Source organism: Aotus nancymaae, unplaced genomic scaffold (assembly GCF_030222135.1).
Source record: "Aotus nancymaae isolate 86718 unplaced genomic scaffold, 86718_ANA_hifiasm-v0.15.2.pri h1tg000059l, whole genome shotgun sequence".
Taxonomy (NCBI): domain Eukaryota; kingdom Metazoa; phylum Chordata; class Mammalia; order Primates; family Aotidae; genus Aotus; species Aotus nancymaae.
The window spans coordinates 11,142,453-11,168,196 of record NW_026988473.1 but is presented as its reverse complement, the minus strand read 5'-3'; the positions used below and the strand labels follow the sequence as shown (position 1 = coordinate 11,168,196).

The 25,744-nt window shown below is 44.4% G+C and overlaps 2 protein-coding genes across 3 annotated transcripts in view; one reads left to right on the top strand and one right to left on the bottom strand.

Moving 5' to 3' along the window:
• The window catches only part of DTX4 (deltex E3 ubiquitin ligase 4), a 38,345-nt gene extending 23,356 nt beyond the window's left edge, over window positions 1–14,989 (top strand). For both annotated transcript variants that reach the window (XM_012471422.3, XM_012471423.3), the window contains 3 exons: window positions 839–1,000; window positions 5,945–6,034; window positions 11,107–14,989. In XM_012471422.3, the coding sequence (XP_012326845.2) occupies window positions 839–1,000; window positions 5,945–6,034; window positions 11,107–11,340 (486 nt within the window). In that variant the 3' untranslated portion in view covers window positions 11,341–14,989. The remainder of the gene's footprint in view (window positions 1–838; window positions 1,001–5,944; window positions 6,035–11,106) is intronic.
• A 474-nt stretch (window positions 14,990–15,463) lies between these two features.
• Window positions 15,464–21,583, bottom strand: MPEG1 (macrophage expressed 1). Its single transcript, XM_012471420.3, has 2 exons — window positions 21,519–21,583; window positions 15,464–19,421 (listed from the first exon to the last, which is right to left on the bottom strand). The coding sequence occupies exon 2, from the start codon at window positions 19,359–19,361 to the stop codon at window positions 17,211–17,213; it is 2,151 nt and encodes a 716-aa protein (XP_012326843.1). The 5' UTR covers window positions 19,362–19,421; window positions 21,519–21,583; the 3' UTR covers window positions 15,464–17,210.
• Between the last annotated feature and the right edge of the window lie 4,161 nt (window positions 21,584–25,744).

Below are 25,744 nucleotides of genomic sequence, written 5' to 3'. Positions count from 1 at the left end.
GGTCATGCAGCAGGCAGATGGCAGAGTTAAGAATTACTTCTAGGCGGCCGGGCGCGGTGGCTCACGCCTGTAATCCCAGCACTTTCAGAGGCCGAGGCGGGTGGATCACGAGTCAAGAGATCAAGACCATCCTGGTCAACATGGTGAAACCTCATCTCTACTAAAAATACAAAAAATTAACTGGGCATGGTGACGTGTGCCTGTAATCCCAGCTACTCAGGAGGCTGAGGCAGGAGAATTGCCTGAACCCAGGAGGCAGAGGTTGCAGTGAGCCGAGATCACGCCATTGCACTCCAGCCTGGGTAACAAGAGCGAAACTCCATCTCAAAAAAAAAAAAAGAATTACGTCTAGGCAGTTTGATTTTCGCATTTGTAGTCTGAACCACTACACTCTGCAGCTTCCCAGTTCTGATTCAGTGGACCTGATGGGGCCAGGCTTAACAGCTCTGTGGGCGAATCTGATGCTCAGGAACTGGGCGGTTGCTGCTCTCCTGGTTTTGCTGTCTGTTCCATCCATTTGGTATTGAGTGGCTGAATAATGACTTCCTATGTATGCTCCTCTCGGTGTATGCTCCTGCCCTAGTGATATGGTCCCCTCCTCAGGGACAGGGGCTTCTCTTACATATCCCTCAGCTTGGAGCGTGGTACCAGTTGTGGAATTTACCTCCTGTTACTTTGGAGAAAGCAGAAATAGCCTAGGTGACTGGGCCGGAAGGGAAAAACTAAGATCTATCACTCATCAGGGTGCACCTTTATCTCTGGTACCTTTTGGGACTGGGTGAAGAAGTTATTACCAGAACCGTTTCTCAATCTGGCTCTTCTGACCTTGGCCTCTCAGGATGGGAGTTTGCAGTGTCCAACCTGCAAGACCATTTACGGAGTGAAAACAGGCACCCAGCCTCCGGGGAAGATGGAGTACCACCTCATCCCCCACTCCTTGCCTGGCCACCCGGACTGCAAAACCATCCGGATCATCTACAGCATCCCCCCTGGCATTCAGGTGAGCCTTTCTCTTAGGTGGGCCTTTCTCTCAGCCCTTGATTTTTATTGTTTTAGGCATTTGTAGGTAAAATGTTACACATGAAGAATCTCCTTCCCACATTTGTCCCCCATCTACCCAGCCTCACCCACTGACACCACATCCCCCAACTTCACCACCACTGTTCTGACTTACCTATGGATCCTTCCAGGATTCTTTGTGCACATGCAACAGAGAACTGCATCCGCCCCTCCCATTTTTTTCACAAACAGTGACATTTAGGCACATTGTTCAGCACCCTACATTTTTCTTATAAGTACCGCGCACTAACCGATTGTGCCACTGGAGCCGTACATTTTTCAATTAACAATATAGTCTATAGATCTCTCCACATCAGTATAGAGAGAGCTTCCTCGTTCTTGTGTCTGTGTAATCATCCATCGTATAAATGTACCACTATTTGCATTCAGCAGTCTCCGTTTGATGGGCATATGGATTGTTGCCAATCTTTGTCTACAACCAATAATGCTGGAATGAATCACCTTGTACACATGTGAATGTATCTGTAGAATAATTTTCCAAAAGTGGAATTTTTCAAATGGTATTTGCATTTGTAATTTAATAACTATACTTGACTTTGATTTCGGAGGGCATTTCTTTCCTCTTTTGATTCTTTGAAAGTCCTGAAGAACAAATTTGAACACTATTCCTGACTAAATACAAATGTGGCACCTTCCTTCACACAATGAAGCTTTTCCTGAGTGTTCTAGGGCATTGACTGTATGCATTTCTTTAGCAAATATTAATTCGTCTAGCCTCTTTTTCTTCCTCCTAGTTTTCTTCTTCCATTTTGTCTTTTATTTAACAAATATATGAGTGTGGATTACGGTCCAGATATGTTCTAGATGTTGGAGAAGCAATGAGCAAAATAGACGCAGTCCTTGCTCCCTGAAGCCCTTGTTCTAGTGGGACCAGGAAGGCCATAAAGGAAACGAATGAATAAACAAGGTACTTCCAGATAGTGATAATTGGTGTGGAGGAAATAAAACAGGAAGTTGTGGTAGCCTGTAAAAAGCAGTGAATAAATCATGGTTCTTCCTGAAGGGACTTACTAACCGGTCAGGGGAAGATAAATGTGTATTGCTAACAAAACCTATGAGATGCTATGTAGACAAAGTGAGAAAATAAGGCCTTCAAAGTCCGATGGACCTGGGTTTCACTTCCTGGCCGAGTCTTTATTAGCTGGTGCCTTCAGCCCAAGAGTCCCCAACCCCCAGGCCACCGAAGGGGCCACACAGCAGGAGGTGAGTGGTGGGCCAGCCAGTAATACCACCTGAGCTCTGCCTTCTGCCAGGTAAGTGGGGCATTAAATTCTCATAGGAGCACAAACTCTATTGTGAACTGTGCATGCGAGAGATCTAGGCACGCTCCTTCTGAGAATCTAATGCCTGATGATCTGTCACTGTCTTGATCACCCCCAGATGGGACCATCTAGTTGCAGGAAAACAAGCTCAGGGCTCCCACTGATCTTCCTTAAGAATAATTGTTTTAGGCTAGGTGTGGTGGCTCACGCCTGTAATCCCACCACTTTGGGAGCCAAGGCAGGTGAATCACAAGGTCAGGAGATCGAGACCAGCCTGACCAACATGATGAGACCCCGTCTCTACTAAAAATACAAAAAAAATTAGCCAAGCATGGTGGTGCACCTGTAGTCCCAGCTACTTGGGAGGCTGAGGCAGGAGAATCGCTTGAACCTGGGAGGTGGAGGTTGCAGTAAGCCAAGATTACACCACTGCACTTCAGCCTGGGTGAAAGAGTGAGACTCTGTCTCAAAAAATAATAATTATTATCTTATTATATATTACAATGTAATAATAAAAAGAAAGGGCACAATAAATGTAATACTCTTGTATCATCCAAAAACCATCCCCCACTACCCTGGTCCATGGAAAAGTTGTCTTCCACAAAACCAGTCCCTGGTGCCAAAATGGTTGGAGACAGCTGTTTTAGGCAACAGTCCCTTGATGTTTCTGAGCTTGCTTTCTTCACCTGCGCAGCCAGGAGCCCAAACGGCAGAGGTTTGGTGAGGATGGGAGATAGCATTTTCCTATGTGTAGTGAAGGAAGGGCACAGTACCAAGGTGCTCAGTACCTGGTTGTCAACATTATTTGAGGGCCTGCTTGTCATTGGAAGGAGGGGGGCTTATGTCTGTCTGTCTGTCTGTGAAGGTCAGAGGGGACTTTCAAATGCAGGGAATTCTCTAGTTGAGTCTAGAAAGATATAAAGAAATGGAGGAGAACATTTTTAGTGGGAGGAGGTAACAGAGTTGTAGAGGAAAAATTTGAGTATTGAAGGGCAAGAAGGAAGGGTTTAATTTGGGGCTCAAGATTTGCAAGGAAGTAGAGAGAGGGAGCATGAAGGAGGTGGAGGGAGAAGACTAGGCCGTGAGGCAGGTTGCAGCCAGATCACAAAAGGCCTTGCATACCAGGGCGGGGGCCGTGGATTTTACTCATCAGTTATTGAGTGTGAGGTTAAGAATATGGACCATTGTGTGATTTGAATTATGCTCTAGGAAAGCTAGTCAGGCAAAAGAGTGGGGGATGACCAGAGGGAAGAAGACCAATTAAAAGACCACTGTCATGGTCCAGGCCCTAGGAATGGGGCCTGAACAAGGGAAGGCCAGGATAAGGAAGAGAGAGATGAGGTTGGATATGGGGTCAGATGAGACTTCTGGAGTGTCTCGGAGGCAGTGAGTCAAGGTGATAGCGACATGAATGAAAAAACAGAACTTAGGAGAAGCAGCTGATGGTCTGGTGAGCAGTAGAACAGACCAAAGCATGCAAAGAAGAGGGTGGGGCTACCATTTCCTCCAGGATTAAAGAGCAGAGAGCCTACACTAGGGGATAGAGGTGGTGCATACTGCCTTGATGGCTGCCCCGGTGGCTCTTCCTGAAAAACCCAAGCTTGTATCACGGAAAATGTAGGTCTCCACAGTTAGGATATGCATTCATCCCTGAGTGTAAGTGGCAGGATACTCAGTGCCATGTTACTCAAGTTTCCAGGGACCACATAGGCATGGGCTTCTGTGAGGAGTCGAGACCTTCAAGCTCTGCATTCGCTGCAGAGAACCATTCCCTTGGGGAGAAACTCTGGGCTGGGCTGAGGCAGAGTCGTGACTGCTCCACTTAGCAACGAGCTGGGAGGGTACAGCCGTGTTGGGTCAGTGCCAGGCAGGCATCTGAGTTGGCCACACAAGCGGCAGTCCCAGGCAGATCAGGAGCAGTCAGAGCCATGGTTAGAATTGGCCTTTCAGTCAGGCAGCTTGATTTAGAAACAGCCGCAGCCATGGGAAGGTTGTAAATTTGCAGTGATTTCCTGTGAATGTGAAATTCATAACTGTTGGATTCTGCATCTCCGAGAAGGCATTGTTGCTTCTTTCAGCTCACAGTGGCCTCTCCCTTCTGAGAGAGACCCCACCACATTTACCGTGCCAAACCACACGTGATCTTGAATCATGTTAGCTATTTTAAAAAATGGAAAACCGGCCGGGCGCGGTGGCTCACGCCTGTAATCCCAGCACTTTCGGAGGCCGAGGCGGGTGGATCACGAGGTCAAGAGACAACATGGTGAAACCCCGTCTCTACTAAAAATACAAAAAATTAGCTGGGCACGGTGGTGCGTGCCTGTAATCCCAGCTACTCAGGAGGCTGAGGCAGGAGAATTGCCTGAACCCAGGAGGCGGAGGTTGCGGTGAGCCGAGATGGTGCCATTGCACTCCAGCCTGGGTAACAAGAGCGAAACTCAGTCTCAAAAAAAAAAAAAGAAAGAAAGAAAGAAAATGGAAAACCATAGAATTTCTTATCATTTTGGAACCATGGTCCATAATAAGAGAAAAAGAAAAATCTGTTTTTTTTCTTACAGTTTTCTCATTCATTTGTTCTTCCACATTCATTCATTTAATCAGCCAGGACATATTTGCTGATCATGACATGAGAGCTTGAGCCAAGAGCTGCATGCAATTATCAATATTATACTGGTTGAATCTAGAAGGGGTCTTTTAAGAGGGTTCCAGTCCTGAGGTCATCAGGGATGCTCAGAAATTAGAGACAAACCTTTGTATGGGGAAGAGAGGATATGGTCATTGTTACCAGGAGAAAATTTGTCGCTTTTCACGAGCTTCTCAAAGACACCTGTGGACCCATGCTGGGCATTGATTAGGAAGCCTGTTCTCACTCAATTGTGCTTCAGTTTTTTTCTCACCCAGTGGCCAGAGCCTGCCTACTTAATAGGGTATTGAGTGGCAATAGTTGAACTGCTGTTAGAAGATTTTTAGTCTTGACTATCCCAATTCCTATTGTTAAAAAAGAAAACAAACAAAAATCCATGAGGATGAAGGAGAAAATCCACAAGAATCGTTCAGAAAATTCTGATGGCATGGCTCGTAGCTTGGAGGCACTTTCTTTATTCTGAGTAGTTAAAAATCTAAAGTGTGCCTCAGGAAACCTGGGCTTCAATTTTAGCAAAGCCACTAATATTACAGAAGCCACTTATCTTCTCTGCACTGCGGCCTTTTTCCTGTGTAAGACAGTAGATGATGAAGATGATGGACAATGATTTTAACATTTACTGAGCTCTTACTACACATCAGGCACCGCTCACTTAACGTTTATAACAACCCCATGAGGGAAGGACTCTGCGTCATTCCCCTTAAAGAGATGGAGAACAAAAACCCCAAGAGAGGACTCCAGCGAATGTAGTGGGAGGTAGCAGCTCTGCATCTAAACCTACGTCTAAGGATGCAGAAATGTGTTAAATGACCACTCACACTGCTTTTTGGGTCTATTCTCTGTTGAGGTTCTAGGGGCATTATTATTGTCATCATTATTGAAATTATCACAGCCTAACCCCCCTCTTATCAGAAATATTTTGAAAAATGCCATTTGCTTGCTTGCTTTCTGCTTTCAGGGACCAGAACACCCGAATCCTGGGAAGAGTTTTAGCGCCCGAGGTTTCCCACGACACTGTTACCTTCCAGACAGCGAGAAAGGGAGAAAAGTAAGTCTGGGGATTTCCACATAGAACTAGGTTTTAGAATAGATCCGGACAGTTGACTTCTACGTCAAGGTCCAAAGTTTTCCTTCTTACAATGCACAGACCAAAGAGAACTGTGTCTCTTTTAACTCTAGACGTACACAGTAACAAGGTCAAATTTGAGTCAACCATAGGCAGGGGTGGCTATGACTAGAATTTTTTTTTTTTTTTTTGCAGTTGGGGTGGGAGTGGGACATTTAGTTTGTGTATTAGTCTGGTCTCACACTGCTAATAAAGACATAAATGAAACTGGGTAATTTATGAAGGAAAGAGGTTTAACTGACTTACAGTTCCACACGCCTGGGAAGTCCTCACAATCATGGCAGAAGATGAAAGGCAACTCTTACACGGCGACAGTCAAGAGAGATTGAGAGCCAAGTGAAAGGGGAAACCCATTATAAAACCATCAGATCTTGTGACACTTATTCACCACCAAGAGAACAGTATGGGGGAAACCACCCCCATGATTCAGTTATCTCCCACTGAGTCCCTCCCACAGCACGTGGGAATTATGGGAGCTACAATTCGAGATGAGGTTTTGGTGGGGACACAGCCAAACCATATCAGTTTGCTTGTTTCCTCTCTAGGGTATTATTGGCAATAATTCATCTATTTTAAGATCCTGTGTCTACAGCCCTGCTGCTTAAAGGCTGGTCCTGGGACCAGCACCAGTGGCACCACATAGGAGCTTGATAGAAATGCAGAACCAGAAGCTGCTTCATCTTAATGAGATGCATAGCTGATCTGACAACACATTAAAGCTTGAGAAACACTGGTCTGGGGCAGGGATCTTAATATGTAGATTATTTTCTTTTTATGTACTTTCATATTATTTGACTTTTTCCCTTTTGGGAAAAGTTTCTGCCCTTTTCACAAAAGGACAGAAAAAACAATCATTGGGTTTCTGGATTCCTAGTGATTCATGATCAGGCTTCCGTGGTTCTATGAACTCTAAAATTAGAATAAAAAATTTATGTTTGTATTTCTATGGATGAGGCCAGAAAATCATTGGATTTTCAAAATCTTTCCTGATCTCAAAAGGAGTAGGAATCATTGATCTAAAGGGAGTGCTGGGGGGAATATTGGACAAGATGTATTTTAGAGAGCTTCCTATCCAAATTTCAGCAGCTTACTCCAACGAGTATTTATTTGTCATGTACTTTGCATGTCAGTAGCTATGGCTATGTTGTTGCTATGGGTCAGTGTCTTAGTCTATTCTGGCTGCTGTAACACAGTGCCGTAGACAAGGTGGCTTATAAACAACAGATACTTATTTCTCACAATTCTGGATCCTGGGAAGTCCAAGATCAAGGCACTGGCAGATTTGGTGTCTGGCTAGGACTTGTTTATATGAACCCATCCTGGTTCGTAGATGGTGCCTTCTCACTGTGTCCCCACATGGGAGAAGGGGCAAGGGGTTTCTGTGGGCCCTCTTTTATAAGGGCACTGATGTCATCCATTAGGGTTCTGCTGTTATGACCTAATTACCTCTCCAAGGCTCCACCTTCTAATACTGTCACCTTCGGGGTGAGGATTCCAACACAGGAATTTGGTGAGGACACACATTCAGACCATAGCAGCAGCTTCAGTCGGCTCCATGTGTCTTCCTGTTCTAGAGCCCAGGTGGAAGGAGCAGCCCTTCTCTGCTCCATGCCCTTCCCATGGAAGGGGGCAGAGGACAAACAGAGAACCCAATTGGAAGTGTATCACCCCATTTCAAAGTTCCTGGTTGCTTGTTACTTTCACTCATCCTTCACAGGCCCCAACAAGTCCTAGGCAAGCCAGACAAGGGGTGGGACAGTGACCTGCCTGCAGGGAGGCAGTTTGGGTTTCATGTCAAAGGATATGGATCTGGTCTCTCCCTACAGGTGGGAAACAGGTATTTTGGAGGAAATAGAGAATCAACTACATTGAGATGTGCCAGTGCAGTGTCTCCAGATTAAAAGTCAGACAATTCTTGATACTGTTTGCCTTGAAGGGCCAGATTTCTGTGCTTTAGCCCTGGAGCTACCTCCCAACTGTTGGCAAAATGTCTCTGGTGCAAAGTCCTGCAGTTACAACTAGAATCCTGTTGTCAAGAGCTGCTTTTCTTCCAGGCCTCCCTCTTTATGTTAATGACATACTCAGCATCCCTGGTACCCAGATGGGCACACTAACCTTCTCGGACTCCTGTTCTTATCCATCGCATCCATTTAGCTCATTCCTCCCCACACACTCACTGCCTTCCAAACCACTAGACCCCTCTTTTAACCCTGCCACCACCAACGTAGATAAGACTTCTTCATCTTTTATCTGCTGCCAGATTAGGTATCTCAAAGAGTTTCTAGAATCAAGGTTTTTGTGTGTAAAAGAAATAAAATGAAGAAATAACAAAGTGCAGTCTTCTCAGCTTGACATATAAAACCGACTGCAGTGTGGGTTAAACTTTCTCTGCACACTAATTTCCCATCCTTATCCTTCACATCTGCTGTTCCAGTACCCTAACCTGGGGCTTCATTGTAGATTGAGATATGATTAGAGGATGGGCTTTGGAGCCAGACCAGTCTGGGTTCAAGTCCCATTTCTGCCATTTACTAGCTGTGGGAACTGGCATAAAATTTCATGTCTTGAAGTTTCAGTTTCCTAATCTGTAAAATAGTGGCGATAATTTCCATCTGTATGGACAGGATGTTGGAAAATGAATTGAAAATATCTTTTGTAAAATGCATAGCATAGTGACAGCAATTGTAATTTATCCATGCCTTGAGTTTATATTTGTTTACTATATTTATACATTCTTCTCTGTTGACATACCTCAAATCCTTCCCTTTCCTTCCTTTACTACTCAGCTCAGAAGCAGCCTCCTCTATGAATTCTATACTGATTCCTATCTGAGAGTCAACAGAGTGGTGATTCAGACCATGAGCTATGGAGTCAGGCAGTCCTGAAATCAATCCCCTAACCCCACCACCCCCAGCCACTTACTAGCTATGAGACCAAAGCAAGTCTTTATCTTTTGAGCCTCTGTTTCCTTGAGGGGGGATAATGAGAGTACAGTTATCTGTCATTTAATGACAGGGATATATTATCATTAGGCAGCTTCATCCTCATACAAACATATGGAGTGTACTTACACAAAACTAGATGGTATAGCCTATTACATGCCTAGGCAATAGGCAATATGGTACAGCCTATTGCTTCTAGACTGCAAACTTGTACACCATGTTATTGTACTGAATACGATACGTATTTGTGAATCTCAACATATCTAAACATTGAAAAGGTATAGTAAAAATACAGTATAAAAGGCGAAAGTGGTATATCTGTGTAGCACTTGCCATGAATGGTACTTGCAGGACTGGAAGTCATTTTGGGTGAATCAGTGAATGAGTGTGAAGGCCTAGGACATTGCCGTACACTACTAAAGACTTTGTGAACACTGTACACTAAATTTACATAAAACTACTTTTCTTTCTACAATAATAAACTAACCTTAGCTTATTGTGACTTCCCCATTTATAAACCTTTTAATTTTTTAACTTTTGACTTGTTTGTAACAACACAGCTTAAAACAAAAACATATTGTTCAGCTGTAGAAAAATATTTTCTTTAATCCTTATTCTATAAGCTTTTTTATTTTTAAAACTTTAATTTTTTTTTTTTACTTTTGAAACTTTTTATTTAAAATGAACACATGAACATATGCATTAGTCTTGACCTACTCCGTCAGAATCATCAGCATCACTGTCTTTCACCTCCAAATCTTATCCCGCTGGAAGGCCTTGGGGGCAGTAACAGGAATGGAGCTGTCATCTCTTATGATAACAATGTCTTCTTCTAGGATACCTCCTGAAGAAACTGCCTGAGGCTGTTTTACAGTTAACTTTTTCTCAATAAGTAGGCATGCACTCTACAATAATGATTAAAAGTACAGTATAGTAAGTAGTAGAGCAACAGGAATTTCTCAGCTCTATTGTAATCTAATGAGATCACCGTCGCATGTGTGTTCAGTCATTGACCAAAACGTCACTATGTGGCACATGGTATGGGCTGGAGGACAGGAAACCATCATAGTATTAGTAATAATAAAAGCAGACATTAGAAATATGAGCTGCTATTTCCTGAGTGTGTACTTTCTAAGTGCTGGGCAATGAGACATGTAATCGTTACAGTAATAAGATGATATAGGTATGGCCATGTGCCACATAGTGACGTTTTGGTCAATGACTGAACACACATGCGACGGAGATCTCATTAGATTACAATAGAGCTGAGAAATTCCTGTTGCTCTACTACTTACTATACTGTACTTTTAATCATTATTGTAGAGTGCATGCCTACTTATTGAGAAAAAGGACATTTTTATTGGATGCTTTTTCTTCATGCCAGACACTCTGACCAAGGCCTGGAACAGGGCATTAGGCATTAGTCTTGCTCAACAAACATTTTTAAAATTTAACTGATTTAGAACATTCTACAGGCCCCAAAACTTTCTTTGAGCCTCAGTTTTCTCACCTAAAAAATCAAAGTGCTCCAAGATATCACTAGAGAAATATTGTACAACGTCAGCTTTGGATAAATTAATAATACATTGAGGTAATGGTGTGGTAATGAAGGGCAGAGCTTCAGAAGTTCTCAGATCATAAGCGCCTTCAACTCCTAGATTCTATCTTTCAAAATGCAGCCATTATGTTAGCAGATAACATTTATCAAGTAGTGTATTGTAGACACTGGTGTGAAAATACTTTTCATGTAGTACCCAGTAAGATGTTCACAACCTTCAGAGGCAAATTGTACCATTGCCATTTCATAAATAAGAAAGTTAAAGTTCAGAGACGTGCTATAACTTCTCCAAGGTCACACAGTTATTCAGTGACAGAGCCAGAGCTCAGCCTCCAGCTCCCAAACTCCAAATCCAAATCTCTTTCTTTCCCCTGGGCTACTGAGAGCATCATGATGCAGGAAGGGATGGGACCCTTGGGCTCACTCTCTACCAAAGGATAGTGTTTCATCGCCCGTGAATGTCTGCCTTTCATGTCCCACTTTTGTCCCTCTAGGTTCTGAAGCTGCTTCTTGTGGCCTGGGATCGCCGCCTCATTTTTGCCATTGGCACCTCCAGCACCACGGGCGAGTCAGATACCGTCATCTGGAATGAGGTCCACCACAAGACGGAGTTTGGCTCTAATCTCACTGGCCACGGCTACCCAGACGCCAATTACCTGGATAACGTGCTGGCTGAACTGGCTGCGCAGGGCATCTCTGAGGACAGCACTGCCCAGGAGAAGGACTGAGGCGAGAAAAGCTTTGAGGTGGGAGGGGCCGTGGGGACTGCAGGACAGGAAGTGGGGAGAGTGAGTCAATGTAGAGGAAGTTGGTGTCGTGCCCTTCCAACTTTCTCACCTCCCCTCCTGTCCTGTGTCCATCCCTCGTCCCTCCCAACCACAGGGGGAGCCAGACTGAATAAAGCGACATCATTCATAAACCTCATCCACACAAAGGGAGCTGGGATGAGGGCCATCCTGGGTCTGTTCCCGTGGAGTTTTTGGTGCTGGGTAGGCAAGAATCCCCTCCCTACCCCACCTCCAAAGTAGGGGCATGGTCAGCATACCCGGGACCATGGACACAAATGCCCATGGACAGTGCCTGGGCATTTGGAAGCTGGGGTTTCTTGCCTTAGCCGGCTTCTTGTTACTTCCACTCTGCTTTGAGAGTGGAGTTTCTGCTATTCTCTCCTCCACTGGAGGCAGGGAGCTCTCACTGTGCAAGGTTGGGGGACAAAGGGGTGAACCGCTAAACTGCTGTGACGTCAGAAACTGATGCCTTGGTGTAGAGCGAGGAAGCATGTCTTCCCAAGAGGGTCAGAGAAGGAAAAGCCTCGGGGAGCACATTCTGCTCTCATCACAGCCCTTGGCTTCTCCGGGCCCTCCTCTCCTCCACACAGCTCTGACCTGTCCAAAGAGGCATCTGGTTCTCTCATGTGGATAAATGGACTCTGGAATTCCTCCTTGGGGGTGGCATCCCATGATGCTCTTTCTATCCCCTCTCTGATCAAACCAGAGCCTGAATCCCACTGAGCATCTGAACTGTCCTCAGGGAGAGGAGCCCACAGCCTTCTTCCCAACTCATTCTAGACCAGCTCAAAGATTCCGTGAGTTTCATCAAGTCACTGTGAGTGGAGCCCACTCTGGGCTCTGTGCCCTCTGTGTCTGTGCATGCGTGTGTGTGTGTGGGCGTGTGTACATCGCTCGGCCAGCTTGATGGGAAGGCCCGTCGTGTCCCTGCACTCTGTTTTGCAAGATGCCAAACCCCAGTTCTGATGGCGATCCAGTAGTGAGGCTGTGGTCCCTTGACGTTCCTCACCTGTTGCTAACCTATCCCATAGTGAACTGAAACCCCAGTGGATACAGAACTGTGCCTGGGGAGATGCAATGAGGTGAGGGCTGGACTCATCCTTTTATATTTCTTTTCAAGATTGGATCAGAGGTCATCTCCATCCAGTCTTGTTTCTATGAAGGCTTCAATCGGTTTCCATGCAAATTTGCTAATCAGAGCCCAGAGCTGCTGGGCTTCTCATCTCCCTCATCTATTGTAGATTGACTTAGAGCAGGGAAGGAGCCTCTTTAGTTCATTTCTAATGGGGTTGGGACCACAATACGGTCTGGTCCAATCTGCATCTTGGTTGTGTCCCAAGACCCTATCTCCTCCCCAACATTCCTGTTGCCTTTGGCTCCCAGTAAGGAATGAATTGGGGGCCAGGGAGGAGAAAAGGGGGGATCAAGAAGGGAAACCCAATTCCCCCTTTGAAAGTGGGTTCTTTGAACTATGTGTTTGGGGGAAGTTCCTCTGGATACTAATTTGAATTTATATACCTCAAGTTTTGGGGGTTTGACGTATATATATGCATATATATTTCATAATATTTGGAAGGTTTTTGATGCTAGAAAAATGAAAACAAAAGAACCTTCAAAAATGGTACTTAGATGGGAACCGGAGGCCGAGCTTTCATGAAAGCCAGCAAGCCCCATAGCTGCTTGCTGTTAGGCCTCCAGCCATTTTGATGTTGGTGTGGACAGTGGATTGACCTGTCACCCAGTTCTATGGATGTGCTGGTGCTGAGCCTTTGCTCCCTTTCCAAATGGCTACAGGGACATTGATCAGCTCCACCAGAGGAAGCTCTGATGGGAGGAATCATTCTGCCATCCTTGTCCCTGTATCTCCTATCAGCAGGCAGCCATTGTATCTCACCAGCCAACCAGGAGACTGGTCCCCAGCTTACTGCACCACAGGGCAATTTCCTGCCACAGTTAGGAAGAAAACACCTGAACTAAATGGAAGAGATATCCCTGCAGTGTTTAATGTCACACCCATGCCCTTTGTCAGGTTATCATGTACCAGAGATTGCCTGGAGAGCCTCATGCCGTCTCTGCCTTCAGCATGCTGGTCAAGTATCTGCTGAGCTTCTTGGCCACAAGGGTGCAGAAATAGGCTGAGGGTCCATGGCAAGAAAGACACAGTGAGGCAGTAGGAGGTGAGGAAGAAAAGAAGATAGATTTTCACAATGGAAGAAGGCAGTGGGGAGAGACCAGTTTCCCCACATCAGGCAGAAGAAGGTATAGGTGGGGGAGGGGGTGGCCAGGAGCAGAAGGAAGAGGACTCAAGATGGAAAGGGAGCCACTATGCCCGTGGCAATACCACTTGGAGAGGTAGTCTTCATACCTTCAAGCCTTTCCCCCTAGGATTTGATTGTGTCTATGCCCCATTTCTTGTCCTCTCTGCGGATGCCCAGTAGGGGCTACCTCATCCTCGTGCTGTTCTTGTGTGGCTTTCTGGGCTGTAGGGATGTTGAATTTCCTTTCTAACACTGTGCCAGGCAAGGCAGGGAGCATTCCTCTGCCCTTTCTCTTGTGCCAAAATGGAAAGGTATGGTCTGGATTTCAGTGAAAACCCTGCCAGCCGAGTCCTGTGCATCCACTGCCTTGACACAGTGTGTTTTCCCACCAGAAGCCCTGCTGTGCTCTCCTGGCCAAGGTAGGGGATTCCATGCCTTCCCTTTCATGGTCTTAGCACCAGCAGCCTAGTTTCTCCCTTCCTGAGTCTCCAGGGATGACAAATTAGATTGGAGACAAACCTTGTCAGATGCCCATCACCTAAAAGCTTCATTGTGTATATGTGACTGTGTGTGCCTTTTGTGTTTTCATTCTCTTCCCCTTTTTGTAAAATTTGGTCTTCTCTGTGGTTTTATACTTGGTCGAAAGTCCTCATCTTGGTATTGCACTGTTGTGTGCATGAGAAAATTGGGGGAAGGCTTGTGTGGTACAAGAAAGGACTCCTGACCCCTTTCCTTGTCTGTGGTCCCCGGCATTAGATTGGGGGGTTCTGAGAGAGGCAGGTGAATGTCCTAAGTGAATTGTTCTGTTTGTAACTGGAGTGTTTTGAAGTCCTTGGTGTTGTTCTGTGAGAGGACATCGCCACCTGGTGCTCATGAGGTGTCTGTGCAGAACAATAAATGGCAAATGAACCACCACAAAATTGTTGCTGTTGTTGACCTTCTGCTTTTTGTAGATAAGTGCACCTATCTGTGAGGGATTTGGGTTACCTCCCTGAGTCTGTAAACAATCACAAGCCCTTCCACTGGGTGGGAGAAGTCCCCCCTACCACCTAAAAAAACATTTTCCACATATTACCCACCCACACATTTGATCTGGCTAGACTCTTTGTTCACCTAAAGGAACAGACCACATGGCTGAGAAAATGAGTAAGTGAACATGTGGGAGTTAAACCACCTTTAAAATCACCAATATTCACTTTTAACGGTCCCTCTGCCTGACTACAATATAGTGTGTGTTTAAATCGTTTCCAAGCTGTTCCTCAAATAAACGTTTAATATTAATCATCTCAAAACTGACAAGAACACAAAAATAAAATGCAAATGAAGAGCCACCTTTGTCACCCAAATCTGTGTCTATTTCTGGTAGTACATGGAATGTGATTTTCTTGGAAGCCAGACTTGGTCTCCCCACTGACCCCCAGCCTAAGACCACCAGTTAGGAACCCAGGACTTGGAAGGTAGAGTTTGTCAGCTTGTCCATCAGGGATCTGACTCTGCCAAATGGCTTGATGAATGCAAACAGCAAACTCCCATGATCTGACTTCATATGCATGAGCTGTTGGGCGGAGAGTTCCTTAGTACATATTTTAATGCATATTTATGTGCAATCTTGTTAGTAGGAATATACATTTATAAAGAACTTTTCATTTCAATAGGTGGTTAGTGCATTAAAAGCCTGGGAATTGGGTGCTATATTTTGCCTTTCTGATTCAGTAATCTTCAAATAATTCATAGGAAAATGAGTATTTGCTGATAAATGATTAGCTTGGCTAAAATGTACAAAACACCCAGAACCCACAAAACACTCAGAGGTTTAGGAGAATGTTTTAATGCTTAAGGGGCAGGGTTAAGTGAAGGGGTTACAGAAATCAGTGTCTCTGGCGGGGCAGTCAAGAGAGCAGGGCTCAAATTCTGTGACTCACTTCTCTGTGTCTCAGTTGGAAATGAATGGGTAACCTGGTTCCCACCTTCCCACATGCTGTGATGCTTCAGACTCTGGGGAAGGGCCTCTTCTCAGCCCAAGATCTTGATTGTGAACATTAACAAAGAGAACAGTCATCCTCCACAGAAGATAACTCATTAATGACATATGATTCAGTGAATAAATAGTATCATTAAACAAATATTGTAGGGGGATCATAAAAGTAGTGGAGGTAATTACAATCAGGAGTGATTGGTATTAAAATTGAACACAGTCCCAACTATTGCCAGCTGAAGGTCTTGCATCCTGCTAGATGCTCCAGGGTGCTCAGTCTGGAACTGAAATAAATTTGAGGTGACCCCAAGGAGATAACACAAAGTGGTGCTAGATGCCTTTTTCAGTTCATTTGAAAACATGGATTTGATCATGTCAGCTCCCTTTCTGCTGGAAAAAAAAAGGTAGGGTGCATAATTGGTGTTATCTACTCTGTTTTGATTCTACAGAGTAAGTAAAACTTAGTTGTGGGCTTGCTTTAACTTCTTGCCTTTTTTACCCTCAAATCTTTTTCAGTTTTTACCTATCTTTCCATATTCCTTGTCTCCAAATCATCCCTTCCTCTTTAACCCACTAATAGAAGTTTATAAATTAAAATATTTTCTGAGGACTTGATGACACTAGTCAGAAGTCCAAGAGTGGTCTGGTCTAAAGGAGTCTTCATCATGGGCCACTGGAAAAAGTGGAATTGGCACAGGCAATATCATTCTTTTCAGATGTTTTTGAGGTGACCCCAAGGAGATAACACTGTCAATATGGAGCCCTCAAAGTTAAAAAGCAGTAGCCAAGCAAGATTTACATCTTTTCAGGGCTCTTCCAGGCTCTAAGACTGTGAAATTCAGACAGCTGTTTAAAAATCAAAATAGAGCCGGGCACAGTGGCTCACGCCTGTAATCCCAGCACTTTGGGAGGCTGAGGCGGGCAGATCACGAGGTCAAGAGATCGAGACTATCCTGGCCAACATGATGAAACCCCGTCTCTACTAAAAATACAAAAATTAGCTGGGCGTGGTGGCGCGTGCCTGTAGTCCCAGCTACTTGGGAGGCTGAGGCAGGAGAATTGCTTGAATCCGAGAGGCGGGGACTGCAGTGAGCCAAGATAGCGCCACTGCACTCCAGCCTGGCACCTGGCGACAGAGCGAGACTGTCTCCAAAAAAAAAAAAAAATCAAAATAGAAGGAGGGTAGTTCTTACAGGCAGAAATTTTTAGAGCTCACAAATTGGAAGCAGTGGCAAACTTCAGAGTAAATTCAGAGCTTCCAAATCCAAACATTAACATTCTCCTCTATTTTTACAAAAATGCATTCAGGTGAAGACAGCAACACACATTGGGAAAGGACACCTGCTTCCTATTTTAGTCCCAGAATGGCTTTTGCTTCTAGTCCCAGCTGTTCCCTCTCCCTAACCCCACTGTTATCCATGCAACAATATGAATTTCCTGACCCAGAGACCTAAACAAGAAGTCACAAAGTTACACCTACTTTTGGTTGCACCTGCCATTTCAATACTTAGGAAAACAGAATGATCAGAAATGACCACACTGGTAGGAGACGAGAGAAGCCATTTCCGGGGAGAGATTTAAGCTGGACTCTGCACCTGCACTTGGTCCGGGGTGTCTCCAGTTGCTGCAGTGCCTGGAACCAAACTCTGCCTCTCTTCAATTGCCTGATATGCTTTCTTCTTGAACTTTCGGGTGCCATAGATGGCCAGGGTGATGACAACAGCCAGAATCGTGGTGACCCCCACTGTGACCCCAGCTGCAGCCCCCCCTGACAGACCACCACCATCCCCATGAATGACCATCATGGCCCTCCGCAGCTCTATCGGCTCTCCTAGCCTCCACTGGTGGGTCTGGGAGTCTTTAATCCAGGATCTTGCATTCTCAGAATTGGTCACTATGACAGTATTGGTGGCAGCCTGACTCATGAGGGGTGGCCGAGTGAAAGGTGGGAGCCTGGCAGGGGGCAGGGACCTTCCTGTAAAGAGTCCGGACTTGACACAGTAGGACACTTGGCATCCATCACTGATGAGGGCTAGGTGCTGGCTGAACCCCCCGGGGCACTTTTTCAGAGATGGTGCCCCTAAGTCTTTGGATATAGCAGGATCCACCAAGGGGTTCCCAACTGTGCAGCTGAAGAACCCACCAAAGGGAACCGCAAACCTGCTTCCCAACTCATAGTCCTGAGAGGCACATACCTTGAGGTTTTCAAAGAGTCTCAGTAGAAAGTAGCCGGCTGGGCACGACTGCGCATTGGTCATGGGGTTTATGCTCTTGCTGCTGAAGAGGCCCCCAAAAAGCATTCCTGAATTTTCCGGTACTTGGCTACTAGCTGCACACCAAAAAGCCCTAAATTCAGCCTTTGCCACCTGGAACACATCTTCACACACTGTCTTGCAGAAGACGAGGAAGGTGCACTTCTTATGACACTCCAGATGGTTGTAACCCTCTTCGTGGATCTGGGATAGCAGGTGCACTGGGGAGTAGCCAGAGGGGCAGGAGAAAGCACCAGTGAGTGGATTCTTCTGCTCCAACTTTTGGCAGAGGAGGACATTCCCATTCCCTGAGAGCTGAGTGCATTCCTGATAAACCCCACCAAAAGAGAAATTAGTCATTTTTCCTTCGCAGGAGCCATCATCTGTGTTGGCCTGAAAATTGAAGTTGGGAGAATTGAGATCTGTGCAGCCAGGGTAGGTGTTGAACGCATAATAGCGCTTAATAGCAGTTTCCACCGTCTGTGACACCTTCTTCACCAGGGGGCCTGGCAAGTCAGGCAGCATGTTGGGGTTGATGAAGAAATGCAGAGGCAGGCCAGTGCGGTCGATGGCCACCAGGTGGTTGGCGATGCCCTGCTGCCAAGCCTGAAGGGTAATGCCTGGGTAAAAAGGAACCCCTCCGATGCTCTGCACCCTGGAGTTGGTTCTGTTTGAGAGGTAGCTCTTGGTGAGGACATTCTGTGAGGTATAGTTCTCCTCAAATTTGAAGTTCACAATGTTTTGGAAGGCAACTCCAGCAGATGTGGTCACGGCACTATGACTGCTCTGGCTGTCTTGGAGAAAGGAAGCCCTGATGTGGTCCTCCTGAATAAGAGCAGCCCCAGCATCCACACTGGTGATGACGTGGGTGCCATAGTTGAGAACCAAAAGTTCTGCCAAGTAGGTGGCCATCCTCGTCTGGTTGTTCTCTAGACGGTCAGAGATGTCCAGGAGATCCTTCCTAAAACCCCAGGTTAGTTCTAAGGCTGGGTTGATTTTGACTGTGTAGATCAGGTTTCTCACCTGAACTCGGGTAGTAACAGCTTTGTCCTTCACTTGAAGGGTCTTCATTCTTTGGAACTCGGTGGAGAACTTGCCATTGACTTTGGAAAAAAGAGAGAGTTCTGTGTTGATGGAGTAGGACGTGCTGCTCTGGTAATTTGTCCATGATTCCAGGATTTCTGAGTTCATCTCCAGGTTGCTCTGTTTCTGGGGAATGGTGAAGATTTCATCAGGGATGATATACTGTCCATCCTCAGTTGTCCTGCAGTTGGTGTAAGTCAAGTCCATCACCCGTCCCATGTCCACATTCCGCAGATTGTCCCAGCCCCCTCCAGGTAGGACTTCCAGGACAGGTAGTTTCAAGGCATTCTTGCATTTTTGAACTCCAACTTTATCTGTCTCTCCTGGAGGCTTGCCTGATTTAGCCCATCCTGCCACTGCCCAGAGGAGGATGGCAGCCCTGAAGCTATTCATGGCTCAGACAGCTCCAGCCACACACCAGCCCTACACAGCCACCAACAAGCTTCAGGCAAACTAAATGGGCAAAAAAAAGTAGGCAATGAAGCAGAAAATTCAACAGTTCTCTGAAAGCTACAAGTTCCTCTTTAAGCTAATTTAATTGCAAAATGGGGAAATGAGAGTTGGTTGGAATATTAAAGACCATCAGGACTTTGAAGAATTTATGCCATATTAAACATCCAAACACAGCCCTACATGCCTAACAGTTAACTATTCTAATTTTCCCCCAGCCCAGGCTGGTTACTCTGCTGCAGGGGTGGGCACTTAGGAAAAAAAAAACAAAACGTGACCCCACACCCTACTGCTTCCTCCACTAGAAAGTTTGGCTTTGCTTTTTGCTCACTCTCTTGGACTTGATGTTTCACATTTTCGCTGACTGCTCTCTCTTGGTCCTCCAATACCAGTTTCCTTTTACTGGAAACGCAGAGGCAAATGACCACATCACCCTTACTAAAACACCCTGCCTCCACCACACCCATGCAAGCTGTAAGTCAAGGCCAGTTCTGGGTTTCCTATTTGCCTGAGGGTGGAAGCTGTTTCCAGAAAGAAAGGAGTGAAACTCTTGGACACTTGTCCCGGGGGTTCATTGTTATGAGCCATAACAGTTCCGTCTTTGGGGATGGCATTGTCTGGAGCAGAGCTGATGGGGCCCGAAGAGGATTCGATGCAATATATACTGGGAAACCCCAATTTGCATTGTCCTAAGCATTCAGAGTGAGGGCAAGGAATCCCTACACTGTGTTGTTTTTATTCAGATAGAAATATTCAAGACAAAACCACACTATAATCTAGATTTTGATTTATCAATGACAGACAGGGGCCAAGGAGCATATGTGTATGTGTTCACACATTTATATATCCTTGTATGTGTGCATTTTGCATGAAGTTCTTCCTGTTATACCTTTAATTTTTCATTCCATTGCTAGTGTGTAATCAGTTTTGGTGCATAAAAAAGAATGAGGGTCTTCATTCACCCGGTATTTTTTTTAAAGCAACAATTCATTTGCTATATCATTAGAAGAATATAATTATATGAATTTCTTTTCAAGTGCCAATGCCAGCTCTATTAGACCCCATAATTTAAAACAATGTTTCCTGGCCCATTGATCTGGTGCCAAGATTGATTGAATCCTAGCTCTTAATTCTTTGGGACAATTAGGCTGTGTCTTATGCTTAGTGGTAGCCAGAGAATCCAGAGGAGTTAATGAAGCTCCCAATTGCATCCTTAACTTTCAAAAATTATACCATGAACCAGATGCAGTTCTGAGATGAAAAAGTCACATTGCAATTCACAAGTATCACTACACCATAACCTGTATGCATTCTGGAAAGAAGGTTCCAAGGAACTGAATTCCTCTATTGGTCATTGATGCAGCTAAGACGTATTTTTAGAAAGAATGAGGTTAGTTGCCTAGCTTCCCAGGCTGGGCTTTACCAGTTATTATCAAAACCATGATGGTGTTCTGTAAATCTAGAAATACTGTATTCTGAGTCTATTTCTTTTTCCAGAACAGGGCCTCGCTTATTGCCCAGGCTGGAGTGCAGTAGCTATTCGCACCTGGGGTCCCACTACTGAGCAGCATGGGAGTTTTGACCTGCTCCATTTCCAACCTGGGTCCTTTTATTCGTCCTTAGGCAATCTGGTTGTCTGCTCCAAGGAAGTCACCATAGTGATGCTGAACTTAGTGTGGACACCAGATTGGCATAGCACATTACAGCCCAGAACTCCTGCACTCAAGCAATCCTCCCACTTCAGCCTCCCAAGAATCTGGGACTGCAGGCATGCACCACCGCACCTGGACATTCCGGGTCTGTTTGTGCCACATTTATCATGTTTCTGGGAACTGACACCAGCCACTCAAAAGGAATTAATTTATAAACTAATATCCAGTCTATATTTTGCTAGAGAACCAAACCTTTGCACAGGACGTTCTAGTTAATTTATAAATCAGTTAGTTATAAATTTATACCTCAGCAGCATGATCCCAGAATTAGAAAAATGAGAGTTGAATGCCCTTGAGTACTTCCAATAAGTCTGTTGAAATATCTACATACTTCTCTTCAAACTATTTCTGAGATGGTTCATCAAAATTAGAATACTCTCTCACTTACACTGCTTTGGAGACAAGCTGACAATTTGTTACTGTCTGCTTTCTCTTTAGTAGATCCTGTTGAGAGCTCACTCTCCTGAAATGAGAATACAAGCAAGGTTAATACAGACAATTCTATATTCAGGTTTCCCTATGTCTCCAGATGCCCATTCACTGTATTTTTTATTTCTTCTACAGCCTTTTACTTTTTATCATAGGAAAAAAAATGGAAAATGGCTGAAAGAGCAATTACATTGTATCCATAAGACAAAATATTTTACAGCCATCACAATTACTTCAAACAATTTTAATAACATGAGAAATTCTTATGCCATAATGTTACTGGAAAGAGTTCCCAATCCAGACCCCAAGAGAGAGTTCTCGAACCTTGTGAAAGAAGGAATTCAGGGTAAGTCCATCGAGTAAAGTGAAAGCAAGTTTATTAGAGAAGTAAAGAAACAAAAGAATGGCTACTCCATAGGCAGAGCAGAAGCATGTGCTACTTGACTAAGGATACTTAGTGTCATTTCTAGATCATATGGTAAACCAGGGGTGGATTATTCATGAGTTTCCTGGGAAGGAGGTGGGCAATTCTCAGAAATGAGGGTTCCTCCCCTTTTAAAACTATACATGGTAACTTCTGGACATGGGCAGTCAAGGCACTGGTGGAAATATATTTTAGCATGCTAATGTACTATAATTAGCATATAATGAACATTGAAGATGACCAGAGGTCACTCTTGTCACCATCTTTGTTTTGGTGGGTTTTGGCTGTCTTCTTTACTTCATGCTGTTTTATCAGCAAGATCTTTATGACCTGTGTCTTATGCTGACCTCCTCCTATGTCATCCTGTGACTTAGAATACCCAACCTACTGGGAATGCAGCCCAGCAAGTCTCAGCCTTCTTTTACCCAGCCCCTATTCAAAATAGAGTTGCTCTGGTTCAAATGCCGCTGACAAGAATGTTGTGAAAAAAGAATGTGAAACATTCAGCATGACCCCAACTATGTGCATAACTAGAGGAATGTATGCCAATACATAGACAGTAATTACATCTGGTTGGGACTTTTTCTAAATTAATTTTTTCCTCTTCTCTGTGTTTTTTGAGTTTTCAACAATGAGCATGTATTTATTAACTTGAGAAATTTGTATTCAGAACCTACTAAGTGCCAACAGTGATGAGTATTGGGTAATCATTACTTTTGTGGTCAGGAAAATAACCAATGCACACCAATTTAAAAAACAAAAGAAACAGGGCAGGCATGGTGGCTCGTGCCTGTAATCCCAGCACTTTGGGAGTCCGAGGTGGATGGATCACTTGAGGCCAGGAGTTCAAGACCAGCCTGGCCAATGTGGAGAAATCACATCTCTACTAAAAATACAAAAAATAAGCCAGTTGTGGTGGTGGCACACACCTGTAATCCCAGCTACTTGGGAGGCTGAGGCAGGAGAATTGCTTGAACCTAAGAGGCAGAGGTTGCAGTGAGCTGAGATCATGCCACTGCACTCCAGCCTGGGGAACAGAGTAAGACTGTCAAAAAGAAGAAAAAAAAATTATTTCTAAAATTTTATATGCCTGAAATGACCCAAAACCTATGGATTCTGTGACTGCTGTGCTCAAGGAAATTCTCTTTCCAATTCACTGGGAGATAGTGAGAGGAGAAGTAAAAATGATGAGAAATTTGACTTAACTTAATTTTTGCATACCAGGAGCAGAAGAGCTGTTAACAACAGTTACATATGAGGAAGTGGTGACCAGTGGGTTTTACCCATACCTTTTCTTGTTTATTCTGTTCACCAGCAATTTCCGCTGCTTTTTCTTGTATTAGAATGCATATGCAGTCACGTAACCTCCCCAGATGGCCACACTTGAGGAGTAATGGCCTGTGGGCTAACACTGAACTTTCATCTCTAAAAGAAAGAGGCATCTTGTCCACAAAAACTTTGCATCTGCATTGCTGACGGGCGATTTCACTTCCTCCAAAAAGAGGCAAGAAGGAAGTCCCACATCTGCTTTCTTTCTCAGTTTGATCCCGTGCAACCTACTGACACCATTTCATTCAAAGCCAAACCATGATTCATGTCTGAGGTTCAGTCCTGTGTGGGCTTGGAACTAGCCCAGGTGTTTCCTACTTCTGCATTTCACCTGTGGTCTGAATTGGGGAGGAAAGTCTAGTTATATTTGCTAAGACAATCCCTTTCAGCAGGAATCTTGAGGACCAGTGTGAAAACTGATAGTCAGATAATCACTAAGTGGATCAGAGAACTATGGATTTATAGACTTTGGAGTAAACTTTGTTAAGGAAAATCTGGAAGGTATCAATGAACAAAGTGGCAGTATTTTCCTTTCTGAACAGTTGATATCTAACCTGACATTTTAGGAGTTGCTTGCCAGCTTCTTCCCCTCAAAGGTTTCTTTCCACAAGGATCATTTGGGTACTGACCACAAAACTAAGAACATGGTGATTCCATGACTCCTTTTAATCTGGAGAAAACAGAAGGCCCGTGTGAAATTCTGCATATTTCCATTAAAAGCTAGGCCAGAATTTGATGGCCTAAGCCATTTCATTTCTGTTCTCTATCACTCTTTTCCTTCCTCTCTCTTCTACTTTCTTTGATCCATTTTCTCATCAGTTATTCCCTTTCTGCTCTTTTTTTTTTTTTTTTTCGCTTTGCCATTTGTAAATTTAGATTTGGAGGACACATGTCAGTGATCTGAGGTGGTACTTCCACTGGACTCAAGAGGAGCTGGTTTGTTGGTGTGAGCCTGTAGTCCAAGCTATTCAAGAGGCTGAAGCAGAAGGACTCCTTGGGTCAAGGAGTTCAAGGCCAGCCTGTCTAACATAGTGAGACACTGTCTCTAAAAAAAGAAAGACAAAAAGAAAGAAAGAAAAAAAGAAAGAAAAAGAAAGAAAGAAAGAAAGAAAGACAAGACAAGACATAAGAAGGACACCCTGATATGGCAAAAGCTTAGCCTTTTTAGCCTGTAGGCTTCCACACCTTATTCCATATCATGGCAGATATCACCAAGCACTCATACTGTTGACTTCCAGTGAGCCCTGAAGTTGCCTCAACATCACTCTCAACATAGGTTTCCAAGACATTCTAGAGAAAGCTTAATTTATCAATCCATTACATAAATACTTCTTGAGCATCTGTTATTGGTCATTTGAAGAGTGTAGGAGACAGAGTGAGCCCTCAGAGCCATTGTTCCCTCTCCATCTGCCCTCCAAGCTAAGCTCTACAAGGATTAAGCATTAGGACCAGCTCACTTCCCCTGCCCATCTGCCTTCAGGCTTCCAAATGACATCAGCCTAACATAAAAAGTGTCTCTTGCATTATCCTTCAGCTGAAAACCATTTAGCATGAAGAGCTTTGCACACACAGGAATGGAAACACAGTGGAATTTCTCTTATGTCCTCATTTCTCAGTCTCTACTTCTTCCCTGTCATGTAACCTTCTTCTTAAGGAAGATTTGAATAAAAGCAGTGATGGAGTTGCATTTGGTCTCTCTGGGTTAACTGCTGTCAGACTTCATACCTCTAAATTTGTTTCATTATTCAGTAACATAAAACCAGTCTCATGTTCAATCTTTTCTTCTTTTACCCTGGGATATTCAGATGAACTTTGAGATGAAGCAGAGTAAAAATTGCCACCATTTTTCTTTCCACCTGAAATAACCATGAATAAGTTAAGGTGAAAACAATTTAAGTGAGGTGATTCTTCCATCACAGAATTATACAGAATTTGGAACTTTGGGTCCTCTATTGAAATGTTCCAATTGTGTCTTCTATTTGTTGGTAATCTCAATATGAGATTAAGAGCAAAACCTGCATTTTGAGTTTATTCAGTCTCTAGACCTTGTTCTTGCTTGGCTAGTCAAACACTGCTAGAATGACAAATATGGATGGAAAATAGAGGTTTCAGAATTGAAATACAGCAAGATTCTAGCTGAATAGGTGACTTTGTGCAAGTTCTGGGGTTTCCCTAAGCCTTCCTCTTCTCAACTGTGAAACACAAACAATAGGAGCTTCCTCTACACAGTAGTTGCAGTTGCTAAGAGGATTGACTGCAATCATCCAAGTAAATCTCAACATGGTGCAGGCAGGAGCTCAATGTGTATCAGCTCTCAGCTTTGCTGAGCTTGCTGTGCAGTCTTCAGGATAGGAGTGGGGGAAAAGGCATCTCAGAGGCTTGACTTCCCCACTCCCCAGTTATGTATTTGACAGTATGAGAAGTCATATTGA

Bases quoted from the DNA above. Each gene is read 5' to 3' on its own strand.
- MPEG1 (XM_012471420.3), bottom strand. From the start codon at position 19,361: ATGAATAGCTTCAGGGCTGCCATCCTCCTCTGGGCAGTGGCAGGATGG.